The 18,249-nt window shown below is 45.4% G+C and overlaps 1 protein-coding gene across 3 annotated transcripts in view; it reads right to left on the reverse strand.

Annotated features, from left to right (window-relative positions):
* Positions 1-2,033: 2,033 nt before the first annotated feature.
* The window catches only part of DENND5A (DENN domain containing 5A), an 83,769-nt gene continuing 67,553 nt past the window's right edge, over positions 2,034-18,249 (reverse strand). For 2 of the 3 annotated variants that reach the window (XM_080687133.1, XM_080687132.1), the window contains 11 exons: positions 14,305-14,389; positions 12,747-12,831; positions 12,153-12,281; positions 10,049-10,170; positions 8,285-8,430; positions 7,385-7,503; positions 6,842-7,023; positions 6,202-6,284; positions 5,582-5,705; positions 4,819-4,987; positions 2,034-3,039 (listed from right to left, as the gene is read on the reverse strand). In XM_080687133.1, coding sequence (XP_080543259.1) covers positions 2,856-3,039; positions 4,819-4,987; positions 5,582-5,705; positions 6,202-6,284; positions 6,842-7,023; positions 7,385-7,503; positions 8,285-8,430; positions 10,049-10,170; positions 12,153-12,281; positions 12,747-12,831; positions 14,305-14,389 — 1,428 coding nt within the window. In that variant the 3' untranslated portion in view covers positions 2,034-2,855. The remainder of the gene's footprint in view (positions 3,040-4,818; positions 4,988-5,581; positions 5,706-6,201; positions 6,285-6,841; positions 7,024-7,384; positions 7,504-8,284; positions 8,431-10,048; positions 10,171-12,152; positions 12,282-12,746; positions 12,832-14,304; positions 14,390-18,249) is intronic. The other variant, XM_080687134.1, reaches the window with a different exon arrangement.

The following is an 18,249-nucleotide window of genomic DNA, read 5'->3' on the forward strand; positions in this document are numbered from 1 at the left end:
TCCCCTCTCTGTCTCGGACTCCTCTCTAGCACTAGACTTCCTATAATCTTCACTATCTAGCACTTTCACAGCTCCATCCATGCCTTTGCTCATGCTGTTCTCTCTACATGCAATCTCCACTCCTGACATTCCTCTACCCTAAGTACCTCCCCTGGTATCTCACTCCCCCACAGCACTTGCCTCTCAGCTCCTTAAGGACCAGAGGTCTGGGTCTCAAGTCAGGAACCAGAACAGAGCTTAATAAGATAGGTTAATTATAACCACCAACATTTATCGAGCACTTAGTATATACCTTACACTATTGCAAGCATACAGTTAGAGCCATTTAGTCCTCACAACAACCCTATGATGCAGGCGCTATTATCATTCCCATTTTACAGATGAGTAAACTGACATTTGGGAAAGTTATGTAGCTTGCTCTAGATGACAGTAGCAGAGCAAGGATTCAGCCTAAGAACTTTGGCTCCATAGTCTTAACCACTGCCAATGAATTCATTTATTCCACAGATACTTATTGGGTACCTACCACATGCCAGTTACTACTTAATGAACAAAGCAGACCGTGTCCCTCCCTTATAAAATACACATTTGGAATTAGCAAATAATGAGTATAATGATTGTGTTAGGAAGGAAAATAAAACAGAATGAGGGGGTAAAAAGTAACTGACCTGTTGGTATTTTAGAGCAGTCAGGGTAGGTCTCTCTGATGACATCTGAGCCAAGACCTGCATCAAATAAGGGAGTAGTGGTCAATGGAAAAGCCACAGCCTAGAGTGACAGTTCTGGTAACTGCAAACTGCTTATGAAATAGCGTGGCCTTGGGCAAGTGATTAAACTCTGAGCTTTGCTTTCCTCACCTGTAAACCAGGGATAATCTACACTTGCCTGGCAGGGCTGTGAGGAAAAGAGGCATGTGTGTAAAGCATGACTTAAGGGCACCTCTGGCCTAGGCCAATAAGAGCCATATATAGATGATGTCCATGCTGCCCTTCTTGCCCAGCCAGAAATTCCCCTTCCTGCTCCAGAAGCTCCACTTCCAAAAAACCTGAAGAATCCCATTGTCCTTCAGACAGACAGCTGTAGTGCAGCCCACCACCGCCCCCTGCTTGCAGGATGCTGCACTGCAGCTGTCCTAGGAGCCTCCAGTCCCCTTGGTCATCTCTTCAAAAAGCTTTATCAGGGCACTCACCACCTGTCAGACACCAGGGATGAAATGAACAAGAGACCCTCTCTGCCCTCTAGGTGCTCAGGCTAGGAAGTGGGCCCAACATGAAAGCAGCAATGAAAAATGAAGGAAATGCCAACATCTAAGAAACTATAGGAGCACAATGAGGGAATGATTAACTGTGCCCAGCAGGCATTAAGGAAGTCTTTATGATGAGTGACTTCTAAAGTACACCTTGAACAATGAACAGGAAGTGGGCATGAGGGGAGGCATTTCGGGCAGAGGGAACAGTACATGCTGAGATCAGGGAAACATAAGAGGATATTGGTTTGAGGTGTTCTCCCTGATCAATGCCTCCATAAAGCAGCTTGGTTGAAGAGCTGGTTCCCCCGACTCTCATAAAGCTACACCTGCCATCCCAGGAAAAGTAAGCCCCTGTCTCAAGAAAGAGCTTTTTTCCTGAGGGCAGACAGGATCTCAAGTGTCCTGTGTTCCCACACCTGGTCTTCCCTACCCTTCAAGAAATGGCCCATCCTATCTCAGTCAGGTGATGATTTTTGCAACCTTGGCCAGGTCTTTGCCCCTCTGTCTAGCCTCCTCCTCTGTAGAGTAGAAAAATAACCCCTGTGTGCATCCCTCTCAAATAACCATGTGAGTTAACAGCTGTGAAAGCTCCAAGTGCTGCAGCAGGAAGAACCCAGGAGACACCACCCCTCAGGGGCATCCTGGGCAGCCCACAGCCCTGCGCCAGCTAGCCAGCGGGGAGCGGGGAGAGAAGCAATGCTGCAGCCCGGTCCTCAGACAGACCACACTGCACCCTCCACTGCCCACTGCTCATAAACCCCCATAAAAATCAGGAACCATGCAGTTTTGTTTCAGGTGTTTTATTAAGTGGGCCAAACTGTAGCTGGTTTCTAAGTTGCAAAACAACATAAATTTAACAATAATATAGCCAGTTAGACTGTGACAAGCTTTTTCTTTCCTTAAAAAAAGAAAAAAGACTTAAAACACACAACGGAGGGTTAAATAAATAATATGGGGGGAAAGGAAAACCTGTTAAAACATGCTTGTTTACTTCTGCGCAACTGCGTGCCAAGAGGAAACGTGATTTTCTGCATAATGATACATCTTAGCATGTCTTCTTCCCAAATAATACTGACAAAAAAAGAAAAGATGCAGACTGACTTGTCAGTGCTTGAAGAGGCACTACTAAAAATCCCTTTGATTGGAGCTTCGGGCTTCCACTCAGCACACCTGTGTGTGGCCCAGGAAAGCCAAATATCCATAATAATGTTAATATAGAAAACATTAGTTAAAAACGATGTGGAATGGCCTCACAGACGCAGCAGGGCAAGGAAGCAGAACTGCCCTGCACGCGGTGCCAGCCTCAGTCCAGGGAGGCCGCAGGCTCCCAGCACGCGGCCACAGCGAGGGAGGGCACCAGCTTCAAAATAAGCGGCACCAACCTCGTCTCCCTCTCCCTATCACTCTTTCACATGAAAGTGTGTAAAAAGCAAATCAGCAAATAAACTCTAAAATAGATTATTTATTCCAAAAATCCTCTAGTTTTCTTTTTACAGTGAGTGTACATCTCCTCTCCGTCTCCTGCACAACTTAAGTCCTTGGGGAAGACGGGTCAGAGCTGCAAGGTGAGACTTTCTCAGTCCTGTTGCTAGCTGGTGCTGAGAGGTCAGATGTCGATGCCCTTGACCAGGGACGTCTCTAGCGTGATATTGAACTCCTGCAATGTCTGCAGCACGCGGATCAAGGAATTGACAAGTGTGTGGTCTTTGATCAGCGCCACATCCTCATACATGTGTGCGGTGATGGGGCAGTCGGCCAACAGGGCAATCCAGTGGTGTAGGAGGTGATCTCTGGCAGGGCAGGATCAGTCCAGGTGGGTCAGAAGGGAAAGAAAGAGACGGTTAGTGCAAGGCCAAGGGGAAACCTTGAACAAAGTCTGAAGCTGGAGAAGTGGATAGTTCCCCACAGCCCCTTTTTTCCTCCAATAGGGATTGGGAAAGAGGCCTTACACAGCAATAAAAGGCTCCTACTGAGGGCTGCCCTGCCCCAGGACACCAACCCAACCTGACCCAAATCAACCCTGACATCTGCCACCAGGCCTGTTCCTCTCTAGATAACCCCATCACCAACCAGACACCAAGTCCAGTCAGCACCACTTCATCCATCTCAACAGCCAGTCTCTAACCAATAGCCAGTCAATCCTTCCTCCCCACAGCTACCACCACCAGGAGTAATACCGAGAGCTAACATCCACATAGAGCTTAGCATGTACCAAGCACTGTTATAAGATATTTAACCGTCATTGCAACCCTCTGATCTATAATAATAAAAGCATAATATGCAAATTGACTGAACGTCCGAACAGTGGAACGACCATCTGGACGACCTTCGGACAACCTGCCGGACGAAGCCGGGGCTGCGAAGGCCTACTCTTGCATGAATTTTGTGCATCGGCCCTCTAGTATGATATAATGCCATTAGTGCTATTATAATCCCCACTTTATAGAAGAAGAAATTGAGGAGCATAGAGGTTAAGTAGCTTCTCCAAGATCACACGGTTAGTAAGTGGCTAATGTGGGATGTGAACCTAATGAATCTGGTTCCAGAGTCTGTTTTTTACCACCACACGAACTCCCTCCCTTTTGTGCCTGAACAAACTATTGGCTTAGGTTTATTAGGGCTTCATGTTCTCACCTGACATACTGGACTAGCCCCTAACGATCTTGCCCAATCTTATGCACACCATCCATGATATCAAATTAGTATCATTTCAGTCCCCTGGTTAAACAACTCGACCCTAATAGGAAGGATCCTCTGTCCCAGGTCCTTAGCGCCTCCTCCCTGAAGCCTTCTCTGTCTGATCTTTCTCCTCTGTATTTCCAGCATACCATATAATATAAATGTGTACCTCCTTTTTGGGCTCTCACAACCTTCTGCCTTGTACTGTATTTAATTGGCGTAAATAAACTTCTACACGGTAGGGGCCATGTCTCATTCAGCTATATTCACACCATCTCTATTCCCACCATCACAAGGCCTGGCACATTCATATGTTTATTGAAGGAATGACTATATATACTTTTTTAAATTTCTCCAGTGGGCTGGTTTTATTCCTTCTATCAACATGTGGCTCTTGGCCTGGCTGGTATGGCTCATTGGTTGGGCTTTGACTTATAAACCAGTAGGTCACAGTTCGATCCCTGTCAGGGCACATGCCTGGGTTGTGGGCTTGATCCCCCATAGGGGGGTGGGTGCAAGAGGCAGCCAACTGATCAATGATTCTCTCGCACATTGATATTTCTATCTCTCTCTCCCTCTCCCTTCCTCTCTGAAATCAATATATATATATATATATATATATATATATATATATATATATATAATTTTTTTTTTTTTTTAAATGTGGCTCTTCCTCCCCAGCTACACACACTCTCTCCCCCACTCCCACAGATCCCTACCCATATGCATGGTACATAAAGGAAATTAAAGGACTCTAGGAAGTCCTCTAAGGCCTCACCTACCCAATAATGCCTGGTCATCAGCCACTCCCCACCCCTGCACCACACTAGGACTCCAGCACCACCTCCAAGGATGGCTGCTATGTACTCTGGGCTGTGAGGCTGTAGTACCTGGCTCCCAAGCACACCAGCATCTGGAACTTGCCATCCTTGCCAATGTTCCGGGGAGTATTGTTGATTGCAGTGACAAATCGACAGAAATTCCGGGCCCTTGTATGCCAATTTTCCTCAGGAACAACTTCATTCTGCTCCAAAGTCTCATAATAGGTTTGTGCTTTTTCTGTGAAGAGGAGAAAAGCTTGCCGATGATAAAGCCGACCTGTCTCTCACTGTCCTGCAGGCCACCAGCCATGGGCCTCTCAATGTTGATGTAAGTAACTTAATGAGAATAACATGAGTGTTCTGATGTCTCTCATCACCTTTCAAAATGATACCTATATTACTTATCCTTATTTTTAAAATTTACATTGCCCCTGATATAAAGATGCTACTTTCTCTAGTCGAAGATTTCAAAAAAACTCCTGAAGGAGAAGCTCCTTGCATAAAAATTCTCTAAGTGGGTGTAACACAGGGCTTGGGCTGGCCTTCTAGATCTTCAAGAAAAGAGTGTGAGGGCTCATGACTAAGCATCTGTACTATACAACAGATGCTTAGAGAGAATCTTCTCCATCCAATTCTCAGGAGGTGAAGGGTGAAGATGGGGGGAACTTCTGTCATTACTTTTGGGGAAAGGCAGGGCAAACAACAGATCTAATCTGAGAGTTACCTGATTTGGCTTCTGTACCTCAGATCCCAGTGGTTAGCACCCACATTATGTTGGTGAGTCCCCATGTCTCTACATGCTTTCCCACCCACACATCCTAGTCCAACTCACCCAGGAAATCCCAAATGAAGACATTTTTGAAGAGACGGGGTGATTTAAATCCATGCTGGAAAGCCTGTTCCAGAGCCGAGACAAGGCCACACTCTCCACAAAGCAACAGCGTCAGACTGCCTCTCTAGTAAGGAAACGGGAGAGTGACAGGCTGGCCTCAAGCTGCCCTCCCACCACTGCATCCCCAAATCCACAACCCACAGCTAGGAGGGCAGCAAAAGACAGGCAGGGACCTTGTCTGTTCCCCCAGCACCTGGCACAGTGCCTGGCTCAGAACAGCTCTCAGTGAAGAGCTATTGAGTGAATGAATAAATGAACAGATGATGAATGTGGGTTCCCACCAGGGGAACAAAGCCAATGTGGCCATTAGTCAGGGAGACAGGCAAATCCTGAAGAAAATATGAATACACCCTGTTCACTAGAGGCCCCAGGACTCTGTTGGGCCATTAGTGTGTAAGGAAAACAGGGTAACCCAAGCAGAGGCCCCCAGAGGAAGAAATCTGCTCAGTCTCAAGCTGAGGCACACACTCTACACTCTAGGCTGTCCAAGCACATGGGCCAAGAACATTATTCTCTCTTACTCAATGTAAGAACCTGGGCTGGAGGACAGGAAGGCTTACCTCCTTCTCAGGCTTATGGAAGTGCTTCACGATGCCATTGACTGCCTCCCCAATGGACTCCTGGATCTGCCCAGTGTTCAGCTCTGATAAAAATCAAGCAGACACCCCTCACCAATCTCAGAGGCTAACAGTGCTTAGCTGCCTGAGCAGGAAGCTGAGGAAATTGTGAGGGCTCATGGGAGAGGTAGGGCAGCCTGACCTTGGGAAAAGCAGCTCTCACCCACCAAACTTTGATGAGCTAGCTCTTCCTAAAATCTTGGGAGGAAAAGCAAAGTCAATACCTTCGAGTTCTGTCCCTAAGAGATGCTGGTAAAGTTTATTTTCCATTTTACCCTGGAGCATTTGGCAACCAAAAGAGGGCCAAGACTTGGCTGTGAAGCCCAAGAGCCAGGAAAGAGAAGGCCTGACAGTAGAGCCCTCACCTCTATAGGATCATACACAAATAGTACGGAGGCCCCAGGCCAGCCTCCATAAGCTCTCCCCTCTCCTTCCAGGCCTCGAGGGAGAGTGTTAGATGATAGAGGTGGTTCCTGAGGCAGCTCATAGGCTGGGATTTGGGCTAACATATCAGGGCTCCCAGAGATCTGCCCACATTTCCCAGGCTGGGTAGCATGAGGGCCCAGCCTCTCTTCCCACTTACTGGGCTTGTTGTTGGGTGAGATGGTAACAAGCCTGCGGATGACGCTGGGGGACTGCTGCAGGGGCGGAGTCCGACACGGCCTCTCGTCCACCTCGGGCTGGGATGTGAGCAGCTCTCCCACTAGGACCCGCTCCAGGCTTCCGTCGTCCATGCCCTTCCCCAGCCATCGGCCACAGGGGAACCTACAGGTCAGGCAATGGCCTGTCAGAGCTGCCAGCTCCTCCCATGCCCGTCCCCTTACTGCTCAGAAAGAGCCATCAACAAAGCCATCCCTGAGGATCCCTCACGGGCCTGCTCATCCATCCCATGTGCACAATCAGGGAGCAATGGGTGGCCTGAAACCTGTCACAGCAATGTCACACATCTTCCCTTGGTAAACCCTCCTCCTATTTCTTTCCAGATGCATGAGGCAGAGCCAAACAGGAAGTTGCCCCAGCCTATCACAGCCTGAACAGCCTCCTTGGGAACTCCACATACCCAAGCATCAAACACAGCCCCTGGTGGTACCCTTGCATCTTAGAGCATAGCTGAGGGAACACTTACTTGTAGGTATGTCCTGTGATCTCATTCCTAACCATCACATACTCCACCAGCCATTTGGCATACAGCCCAGAGTTGTCATGGCCTATCTGCACAGTAGTGAGCTTCCCCAGGTTCTGGCACTATGAGAGAACAGCCAAATAGAGAAGATGAGGTAGGAAAAGGAAGTAGGAAAAAATAGTGACACTCCTTGGAGGCTGACATCTGACTGGCTGCCTGCAATCTGGCAGGGACAGAGCTCATGGTTCCACCTGTCACCAAAGCCAGCAGTACACCACCATCTCAAGAGGGGCCAATGGCTGCTACCGACAGAGAGAACAGGGCCCGGGAGCAGGCAGCTCTGGGAGTGGGATGGCAGTCTGAGGTCCAGAGGTGTCTGTGAATATTTGGGCCCAGCAGCTGAAAGAACTCTTGGGGATTCTCAGCACACTATGGACAGGGAGGTATGGAAGTTCAGATGGTAAGTGCCTTCCAGCCAGATACTATTTAGACAGGGCAGGCTCCCCTCTCCTTGGGTCAACCCTTGGCTCCGATCATCTCAGGATAGGTCAGCTGTGCTGATGCATCACTGTGCAGGCATCCTCAATCTATGGCCCGCAGGCCACATGCGGCCCGCCGAGGACATTTATCCGGCCCGCCGGGTGCCGCTGCCTGTCCTGCTTAGCAGCCGACTCGTCCCGGGCCCGCAGTGTGCATAGAAATTTGTTCATAGTTTTGTTTTTTAAACTATAGTCCGGCCTTCCAACAGTCTGAAGGACAGTGAACTGGCCCCGTTTAAAAAGTTTGAGGACCCCCGGATAGAGCAAGGCCTCCAAAAACCCCTGCAGAAAGCTCCAGAAAAGCAGCTGTTACAAACTCAGATTTCCACAGAGCTTAGAGTTGTGGTTCCCGGACAACACGTACCTCAAAGGTCATCTCTAACACGTTCCTGGGAATCTGCAGAATCTGTGTCTCACCCAATTCTCCCGAGATGCAAATCCATGGGTTGGCGGTGAACATAGAGCCCCCCAGCTTCTTGCTCGGTACAATCAGGATGTGGTAGGGGATCACTGTTTAGGGGAAGCCAAAAAGGCATGGAGGAGGATCAGGAATCCCTCCCATACCTGAAAGGGCCTGCTCCAGGCATGCTCGTATGATTGCAGCCGCAGCACAGCCCGGAGCAGCAAGTCACCAGGAGCTAGTCTCTGGCTGGCTCAGAATATTAGCCAACCCTCCCGTCAATCTCACTCCCCCTCGGGTTACCCCCAAACATCAAAGATCCAAGCCCATATGCAGTCTGAGAGCTAAGTCAACCTGTTCCTTAAATAACATCACCAACTCAACACTGTACTGAATTGCTTTTCAGAGCACTTCCATCTATCATCTCTTGCACTCTAGTAACAATCTCAAGAGAGGCCATGCAGGTATTCCGTTGCCTTTTCTGAGGCACTGAGAGGGAATTAGTTTCCTTCGGGTCTCCTAAATTCTAGTTCAGTGCTGCTTCTACTGAAGCCTACAGCCCTCTTCTCTGGGAGGGAAGATGGATATCACGTAGAAACAAAAGTGCACGCTGTGACATTCAGCTGACCATTTGAGACCACAGAATTTCCATCCTAGAACCATGGCCCAATTTGTCCGCAACCTCGCGGACAAGGCCCCGTTAGTAAATGCTGCTGTGACGAACTCAAAGCCTTACTTGGCCACATTTTGGCACTGTGCCGAGGTTGAGCCGATTCCTCTAACCCTTGCTGAAAGCCTGAAAAAAAATAGTCACTAGTATCCAAAATGGTAGCTTCAAACAGCTCACAGTTAAGGAAGCTCTGCTGAGTGGGTTGGTGGCCACTGAGGTGTGGATGTGATTTTATGCTGCGAGATCATAGGCAAGTGTGGCATCATTGGCTCTAATGTTTGAAGACCGATCTTCAACATCTGCTTTTTGGTCTATTATTTGAATGTTCTTAGACCATGAGCGATCAGAATGGTATTTGAATTTAAAAAGGTATGTAAAAAAAAAAAAAAAAAGAGTCCATACCACACTACTGAGGCTGTTGAGTCACTGGCCAAACAATTAGTCATGGGGCAAATTCAGAGACTACCTCCCACCCAAAATCCTGGCACCAAAGAAAGATGAGGCTCCAGGGGCCTGCCTTAGACTATACTGAACCCTCTTCCTCACTCTGCAAATAGGAAGACTGAGGCCCCCAGGAGGGGCAGACTCTGCTCAAAGAAACACAATGAGTTAGGGTCTGGACCCAAACCTCCATGGCTTTGTGGAAGAGTTGCTTGTCCCTGTGGGCAATTCTAAAACCTTCTGTGATACTGAATGACTCTCTCAGCCCAAAACCAAAGGGAAATTTCTTTACAGGTATCTGGAGGGCAGTGAACTTCCCCACCGCACCCAATCCAATCCATCTGCATCACCTGAGACTCCCAGGGCAGTGCCTGGAACAACAGTGACAACACGATGGCCAAAAAGACTGAGCTCCTCAGTTCAGAGCAGGAATAAGAAGCTTCAGAGAAAAACAACCTCCAAGGAGGGCACTGCACCTCTCCCCCAACAGAAGCAAAAGGCAAATCAATAGTACAAGTGATCATCTTTTTTCTTAAAAAGGGGACAGTGAGTTAGCCTCAGGCAGGCTCATGAAGATAGGAACTAAGAAGGCTAGTGGGGAGCACAGGGCTACTCACAGATAGTTGTGAAGACATTGGTGAAGCAAAAGTAATCGACGGCATTGAAAGAGAGGAGGTGATAGAGGAACTGCTCCTTCTCGTCATCACAGCGTAGGAAGGCATAGCGCTTGTACAACTTTCTGTTGGAGAGGAGGCAATACATCAGTCTCCCAGCCAAGAGGAGAGGAAAGGGGCTAGAATTACTCAATTCTGGAAGGAGCCAGCTAGGGGAAGAATGAGATGTCAAGCCTTAAGTTCTTTAGAGCTACCTGAAAAAGGAACAAAGCCAGTTACTCTAACTGAGGGCTAGAGGGAAAGTGGCTTAAGATACAGCAGGAACAACAAAAACCAAACTCTACCCTGGGTCCAAGGGTGGATGTTACTACAATGTAAAGTGTCAGAGGTCATGGGACCTCATCCCTTTAACTGAGGGCCCAAATGCAATTTTCTCAGGGAAGACACAAGCCCTCACAGGCATCTTGCTAGGGCTTCACCCCAGTGTGTGGTGTTGGAGGAGCAACGACAGGAGGTCTGTGGTCAATACTCATTCCCAGTCCAAGTCTCAGATCCCAGCTGACCTGAGATCCACGGGTCAGAACACTGCTCTGAATGTGAATGTAAGCCAGGGACACTTCAGAGACAATAAAGGGCAATGAAGGGAATGAGCTAGGTCACAGACCAGGGAGAGCTATGCAGACCATGTCCTACCCCCTTTCTTTCTCCCATCTCCACCCCGCATCCCCAATGCTTACTCATCAAAGACCAACTTCTTTGCCTGACATTGCAGGCCTTCTGCAACTACTCATCAATGATACCTTCTCCAAGGAGAGGGGACACAGAGAGCCAAACGTACAGGCCCTCAGCACAGAGAAATGCACACACACAAAAAAACCCCACAAAAGAATGTAACGATCCTGGTTGCCAAGACTGCAATCATCATGGCCAAAGAGGTATGGGATTCAGTATACCTGTCAGGTTCTACCTAGTCAGGTTTATAAGGTACTTTCAACAGATACTTCACCAAACAAGGCCTACTATGTTCAGGTGCTGGAGAGGGAAGCACCTACCCTCAAATACAGTCTAGATGAATTAATCAGGTAAAGACCACAGTATAAGACTGCCCATAATGAGTTGCCAAATGCAAGGCTCTCTGGAAATTTAAAGAGCCATAAGCTTCAATGTTCCTAGAACAAGAGTGGCCTGAAGGATGGCACAAATGTAAACAGGCACGTAGGAAGAGGATGACAGAATGTGAAAACCAGTTTGATGAGGGTTGAGGGATCAGAAAAGTGATCAGTTAGCAATGAGCCTGAAAAGTTAGGCTCGAGTCAAATGAAGGAAGGCCCTAAATATTTAAGGCAAAGGGCCCTGCCAGCATGGCTGTGGTTGAGCGTCGACTTATGAACCAGAAGGTCACAGTCACAGTTCAATTCCCAGTTGGGGCATATACCTGGGTTTCAGGTTCAATCCCCAGTGTGGGGTGTGCAGGAGGCAGCCAATCAATGATTCTCTCTCATCACTGATGTTTCTCTCTCTCTCTCCCTTCCTCTCTGAAATCAATAAAAATATATTTAAATATAAAATACATTTATATATATTTAAGCCAAATATGTCTACAAATCTGCCCTACAAATAATAGGTTCCTGCAACTTGCCCTAGAAGTAAAGGTCCAGAGAGGAAGAGCAAGGACTTGGTTACTGTGGGCTTGCCCTGGGCCCAGGAGAGAACAAAAGAGATAAGGGTATATATATTTTAGAAGTTTTCTTGTAATTCTCCAATCCTTCAGGAAAGAGACTGAAAAAATGCCTGTGATATACAAGTCACCAGAGTGCAGAGAGGAGAGGAGGAGCCTCCAAACTCTAAGGTAGCCAATGAGGACCCCATCCTTCTCACTACTCTTTGAGAAAGCCATTTTGGGCATGCCGGTTGGGAAGGTAGGGAGAACAAATTCAGAATTATTCTTCTGCAATAGAAGTGGAAATGCTTCAAAACCTTCATACACAATTTGAGTTTAGCTGAATACAGCAGTGATGACATACTGACTACTCCCCCTTTCCACACGCATTTCCAATCCCCCCAGCATTCCTGAGAACCTGTTCTACTCCAGGTGGAATGGCCTTACTTGGTGAGCTCATGATCTGAGAGAAGCTGCTTCAGGTGTCTAGAAAGTAACTTTTTTTCCATGGAGAGTCGCACCCATGCTCTGGCCTTTCCCACGTCAGTCTTGATTTCCCCAATGTTCTGGATGTGCCTGAAGGGGAAACGGGAAAAAGAAAGTGAGGGTGGGTGGAAGATGAACTCACTACCAATACCTCCCCTGTAAAGCCAAGGGAGACCTAGTGAGACAGCTCTATCCACCCCTGGGAGAGTACATCTCTCTTATTCTCTGAATCCTGGGCTCCCATGTAGCTTTGCCAGATAGGCTCACCTGGCAAAGGATGGGGCTTAGGGGTGACAGTACAACTCTCAAAAAAAGTCAGGTTAACCCCAGAGCCCTTAGGCGTTGAGATACTCTGATATAATTCTCCAAAAATGTCAGGAAACCCAACTGCTCTATAAACACATCATAAAGCACAAGACCAATGAGAAGGGCTTCCTGGTTAACTGAGATGCTGTGGAAGCATGGGCCACTGAGACACTGCTAAATAACGTGGACACCTAAGCAGCAAATAGAAACAGGATTTCAGTGGCTTATTATGTCTGAGCCCACACTGACCTCATATCCTGAATGAGGGAGATTCTCAAGGGAGACATGACTGAGCTGGCATCGGACTTCCTCCGTTCTGAATCAACAAGTATTCCTAGAACAAAGAAACTGGTCATTTCTAAGATCTGACTATCCAAATAGCTGACTACCCTTCTAATCTCAAATCATACATTTCTACAGGAAACAGTTATTTTTATAACACTTTGATCAATCATTTCATAACATTTTTAAGTACCCACTAGGTTTCAGATTTAATACTTGTATGCATATTATCGCATCTAATTATTTATTAACTTATGAGATAACCAAAGAAGGTATCATAGAGGGAACTGAAATTCAGAGAGGTTAGCTGCTTTGTCCAGTCACCAAGTGGCAAAGTCAGATCCTCTGGCTCCTAATCTGGCACATTCTCATCATAATGCATAGAAGGCAGTGCACCACTTGGAGGCACTACTTTTGTCCTGCTCTTGTCTCAAAATAGGCTACAAAAGAGCCAACAGGATGTGTAAAAAACACATGTTGCAGAAAACCAGACCTCTATATATAATACCTTTATATCTTTACGTCTGGCCCAACGTTTAAAACTTAGTACCCTGATTACTCAGCTGTTGAGAATTTTCGGCTACAGTTTATCCCCTAGCAGTAACTTCAATAGCCTTCCTGAGAAGACTCTCATATCCAGAAAGTGAACCAAAAAAATCTTAAAAGGCTACTTAGGGAGCTCTTGTACCTCGTTTTCAGTCAACTATTCTCCCCACTTTCAGTGCTAGTTGAGGTCAACTAATTCAAGAGCAAAGATGACACTGAGTTCATGCCTATCTTTTAACTCCCATTTAAAATTAACTTTATCATTAGGATAAGAACACCCAAGAAAGGTGAACAAACAGCTGGGCAGAGAGAGAAGAATGAAAGATGGTGTGAAGGGGCGATGTTGCCAAGAAGTAGAGGAAGGAGGAGGACTGTCCTGGAAGGGACACTGGAGAATAGCCTAAAGAACACCAGATCAGGAGACAAGAGGCCAGCTCCTAATCTGGCCTCTTCTATCAATTCACTGGGTGATCCCTAGTAAATTCAATTCCTCTCTCAATCCCAGTTTCCTCCTCTTGTAAATAAGGGGCTGGACTAGATGATCTCGGGTCCCTGACAACTCTGATATTTTCATTAAATTAGAAACAGAAAGGAAGTGTAAGGAATCATTCACACCAGGCCTTCAGGTAGGACACTGACAAACAGGCTCCCTTACTTGATAGGATAGATCCTCTCAATGCCCATCTTAGAGAAATAAAACAAAAGACTGAAAACAGCTTGCTCCAAACACAAGACATTAATACCACCCAAATTCATTTAAAACTTAAACTCATTCTAATGAGACATACCTTGCTGATATGTCTTCTATTTCACTGATCAAAAGAGTATATAATGAAAGCAAACTCCATGGCTATGGCATGCTCTAAAGTTCAAAGGACCCAGGGGCTTAATATGTAAAAAAGAAAACATCACAGACCAAAGGCTTCAGTGACCTGAATCACTCCTGCTGTTCTCTCCAATGATGCAGAGACCATCTTACCTGAGGTACTGAGGCTTCCTGATGTGAGTTTTCTCTGTCGGTTTTCCTGATAATGTAACAGATGGGACCACAAGGCTGATTTCCCCTGGAACCAATACAAGGGGAAAACACCTATCAGTTTAGATTTCAGAGGCCAAGGCATCCAGTGGACAGAGACAGAGATAATTTAAACATATAGATTCCTGCTTTTTGATAAAAAGTACCTGTACAGCAGGTCCTCAAATAACATTTCATTCAATGTTATTTTGTTGTAAAGTTGATGAGATGTCAGAGAAACTTAACTCTTGTTTATATAAATTAGCCTTTGGTAAAACTGGTTTCATTGTACATCATTTAGCTTAAAGTCACAGAATCTTTCAACAACATTAAGTGAGGACTTTCTGTACTATTTCTTATCTCAGTGTACACCAGATGCAATGTACACACATATACCCCGCTACTAAAATCCTGGAGAAACAAAGAACAGAAAAGAGAAAAGGTCCCCACTGGAAGAAGGAGGGCATGGTCAAAGAGAGCTGTGTATGAACCAGTGGATGAGAAAGACAAAAATCAAATAACCTCTAAATGGTTTGCTAGTTGAAGGTCAGCTTAGGTAGAGCATGAGTTCTGCATAGAGGAGCTGATATCCAGTCTATAAGATTCTATGATAGCTCCTGAATTTCCTAAAATACAGACATTCCTGCCCTTAGTGCAGGCTGGGGAGAATAAATCATCACTAAGATGAGGATTCACTACTGAAGGTACAGTTGAAGAAGCCTGCAGGAAGGTAGGCTGTTACTTTACTGCAAAGCTGAGATATTGCAGTCAGCATAACAGAACCTTGGCATTTGCGGTTTAAATTATGGGGTGGGGCAAAAGTAGGTTTACAGTTGTGAGTACACAAAACAGTTTCTTCTTCTATTATTATTTGTTAATTATTGTATTATTTCCCATATGAACAACTGCAAACCTACTTTGTCCCACCCTGTGTTTGAGTCATGTAGTAATTAGTCATTTTATTTATTTTATTTTTTTAAATATATCTTTATTGATTTCAGAGAGGGAGGGAGAGGGAGATAGAGATAGAAACATCAATGATGAGAGAGAATCATTGATTGGCTGTTTCCCTGCACGCCCCCTACTGGGGATTGAGCCTGCAACCCAGTCATATGCCCTTGACCAGAATTGAACCTGGGACTCTTCAGTCCCCAGGCCAACGCTCTACCCAATGAGCCAAACCAACTTTCATCCCTTCTTTCCTTTCCAGGGCTCCAAGCGCCAACAGCTCTTGGCCACACTATGGGCTATGGCATAATTAGTCATTTTAACAAGACACAAATCTGAATAGCACTTGAAAGCCTGATGTAAGGGAGCAATTTGCCTAGGTAGTGAGTGAGCCCAGCTGGCCCCCAGCAACTGCTTTGTCTCTTCCCAGTCATCCTTCAGTACATAGAGACTCTCATTATGTGATATAACCTTTATTTCAGATTCATGGTAAATGTTCCTATACAGTTGATATAATACAAATGTAACATGATGTTTGTTTTAGTCGTAGAATTTATTATAATAATTTTATAAATAACTTCAGTTCTGCACTTTATGAAAGTAATATAATGATAGAAGCTACCATGGCTTGCTTGAGGTTTGCTATGAAATATGTTAAATGTTTAAAATACAACATTTTATTTAATGCTCCCCAAAATCCTATAAGGTAGGTACCCCTATCCTCATTTGCTTTAGAAAAGAGCAAATTGGGAATCAGAAAGATTGTAAGAGATCACACAGCTAGTAAGGAGAGTGTTGGGATTCAAGCTTAAGTCCATCTAACCACTACTCTTAATAATGACGCTAGGCAGACTGCTTCTGAAAGAGATCATTTACCTTTGGAAGTTATACCTTCTGAAGAAAATTTTATGCTCTGGGATGAATGTGAAACTTTAAGGTCTCAAGATTTTTCCCTTGAGAATATCAATAACCTATTTTGTTTCTATCCATCACTTTGGGTGGAGGGGGGGGAGATGGAATAAAGCATCTGAATGAGAGAAAACCTTCATCAATGGATCAGCAAGCTGTTAACATACATTTGCTGTATATTTGGATTTCCTACAAGATTTAACCAGCTTAAAACAAAGCCCAACAACTTCAATGGTGATTTAAAAAAAACAAAAAACAAAAAACGTTAAAACTAGAGAAGGCCATTTTTTTATTCATTGAAATACCAAAACTTTAAAAAAATAGTTCAGCAAAAATCAATGAGACTTACAGCTCCTATACACTGTTACTGTTATATTAATAGAATATATGTAGAATACAAAAGCTTAAAATAGCCATGCTCTTTGAGATAGTAATTCAACTTCTAGAAATCCATTCATCCATTCATTTATCAAAACCATTAGAGTAAGCTCCTAAAAGGGCAGGGACTTTGACTTATTCATCACTATATTTCTAGCATCTAGGCTGACTTGGAAGGCAGCCTCCCTTAATAGGACTGTGTGGATGTGATACAAACTAAATATAGCTGGTCACCTGAGAGCCCTCACATGCCATGCCGCTGAAGAACCAAAGGTAAGAGCAACACCAGGCCACTGTGCCAGAAGGATGCCCAGGCTCACAGTGATTATACTAGTCAAGGAGGGAGGGCAAGGGCAAGAGTGAGTGAGAAGCAGCTGGGCTGAAGCTTAGTAAGAGGGCACTGGGGTCTTTCTAGTGCAAAAGACATAAATTACTCTTTTTCATCTTTTGCAAAGGGACTGATAGGAGACTGCAAGGTTCAATACAGTCTGACTACCCATTCAGGGATGTCGCCACATGACACATAGATAGTACCAGATTTTCTAAGAATGTCAATGCATACAGGGTGAGAAATAACCCCTTTTCACTTACCAGTCCCCAAATGACAGCAATTATAAAACTATTATGAAAAATCAAACCTCACCTCTTACTGTCAGATAAATATCATAGAGTAGGATACCCATCTCCTTGGAATATGTCATTGAAAGTGAAAGGGAGTGGTGAGAATTTGCTGCAGACAGCCTTCCATGCAGACCATCACGGCTAATAACAAAATTTAGGAAGCTGGCAGTAAAAACTGCCGTTTGGTTCTCTCTACTTTATAAGTAGATAAAATGGGCAGTTGATCAGTAAGGTGCCCCCAGGAAGGTGGAGATAAGGTAGTTCTCTGAGAGTGAATTTGGTCACAATCTGTGCAAGATCATGCACAGTCTGCATGAGGGAGGAGACCAGGTAACCAGGTTATAACCTTTGGACTGGAACATAACTGAAGACTGTCTCAGCGGAAGAAAGGTGCTCTACACACAGGCCACCAAAATGGAGGTCTAAGGAGCATGCTGCAGGAGCCCAACATAGATAGTCAGGGTCACTCTCCAGTGAACATGTGTCCCTGAGGCATAAGTGCCCTGCCAATAGGCACAGGCCCTCACTTCCCTCCGGTGACACTTTTAGTGATCCAAAAGCAGAACTCAGAAAACAGAACCAGAACAAAAAAGCCCCCATTTTTTTTGTATTGGTTTCTCACCAAACAAGTAGCCTCTGTCTATCCAAACTGAGAGAGGGATCAAACGAATCCCAAAAGAAATCCCCATGCTGTGAGATTTCTTGTAGAATATGGGTGCCAAGTCTCAGAGGACAGGTTTAGAACATGTGATGATAAGGTTATTTTTTTTTAACTGCCTCAAGATTTTTATGGCAAATATTAAAAAGTTTTGAGGACTTGTTTTATCAAAAAGCTCAAAGAGCTTACTTAACCATAATGTCAGGTTTGCTAAACTTTAAGAAAAATGATAGAATGATTATGTATATTTTACTTATTTGTTATAAAGAAAAGGAAAGAGCCCTGGTCAGTGTGCTCAGTTGCTTGAGCGTCGTCACACACACCAAAAGGTGGCCAGTTCGATTCCCAGTTGGGCAACATACGCAGGTTGCGGGTTTGGTCATGGGTCAGGGTGC

The sequence above is a fragment of the Plecotus auritus genome (genome assembly GCF_963455305.1).
Source record: "Plecotus auritus genome assembly, chromosome: 9".
Taxonomy (NCBI): domain Eukaryota; kingdom Metazoa; phylum Chordata; class Mammalia; order Chiroptera; family Vespertilionidae; genus Plecotus; species Plecotus auritus.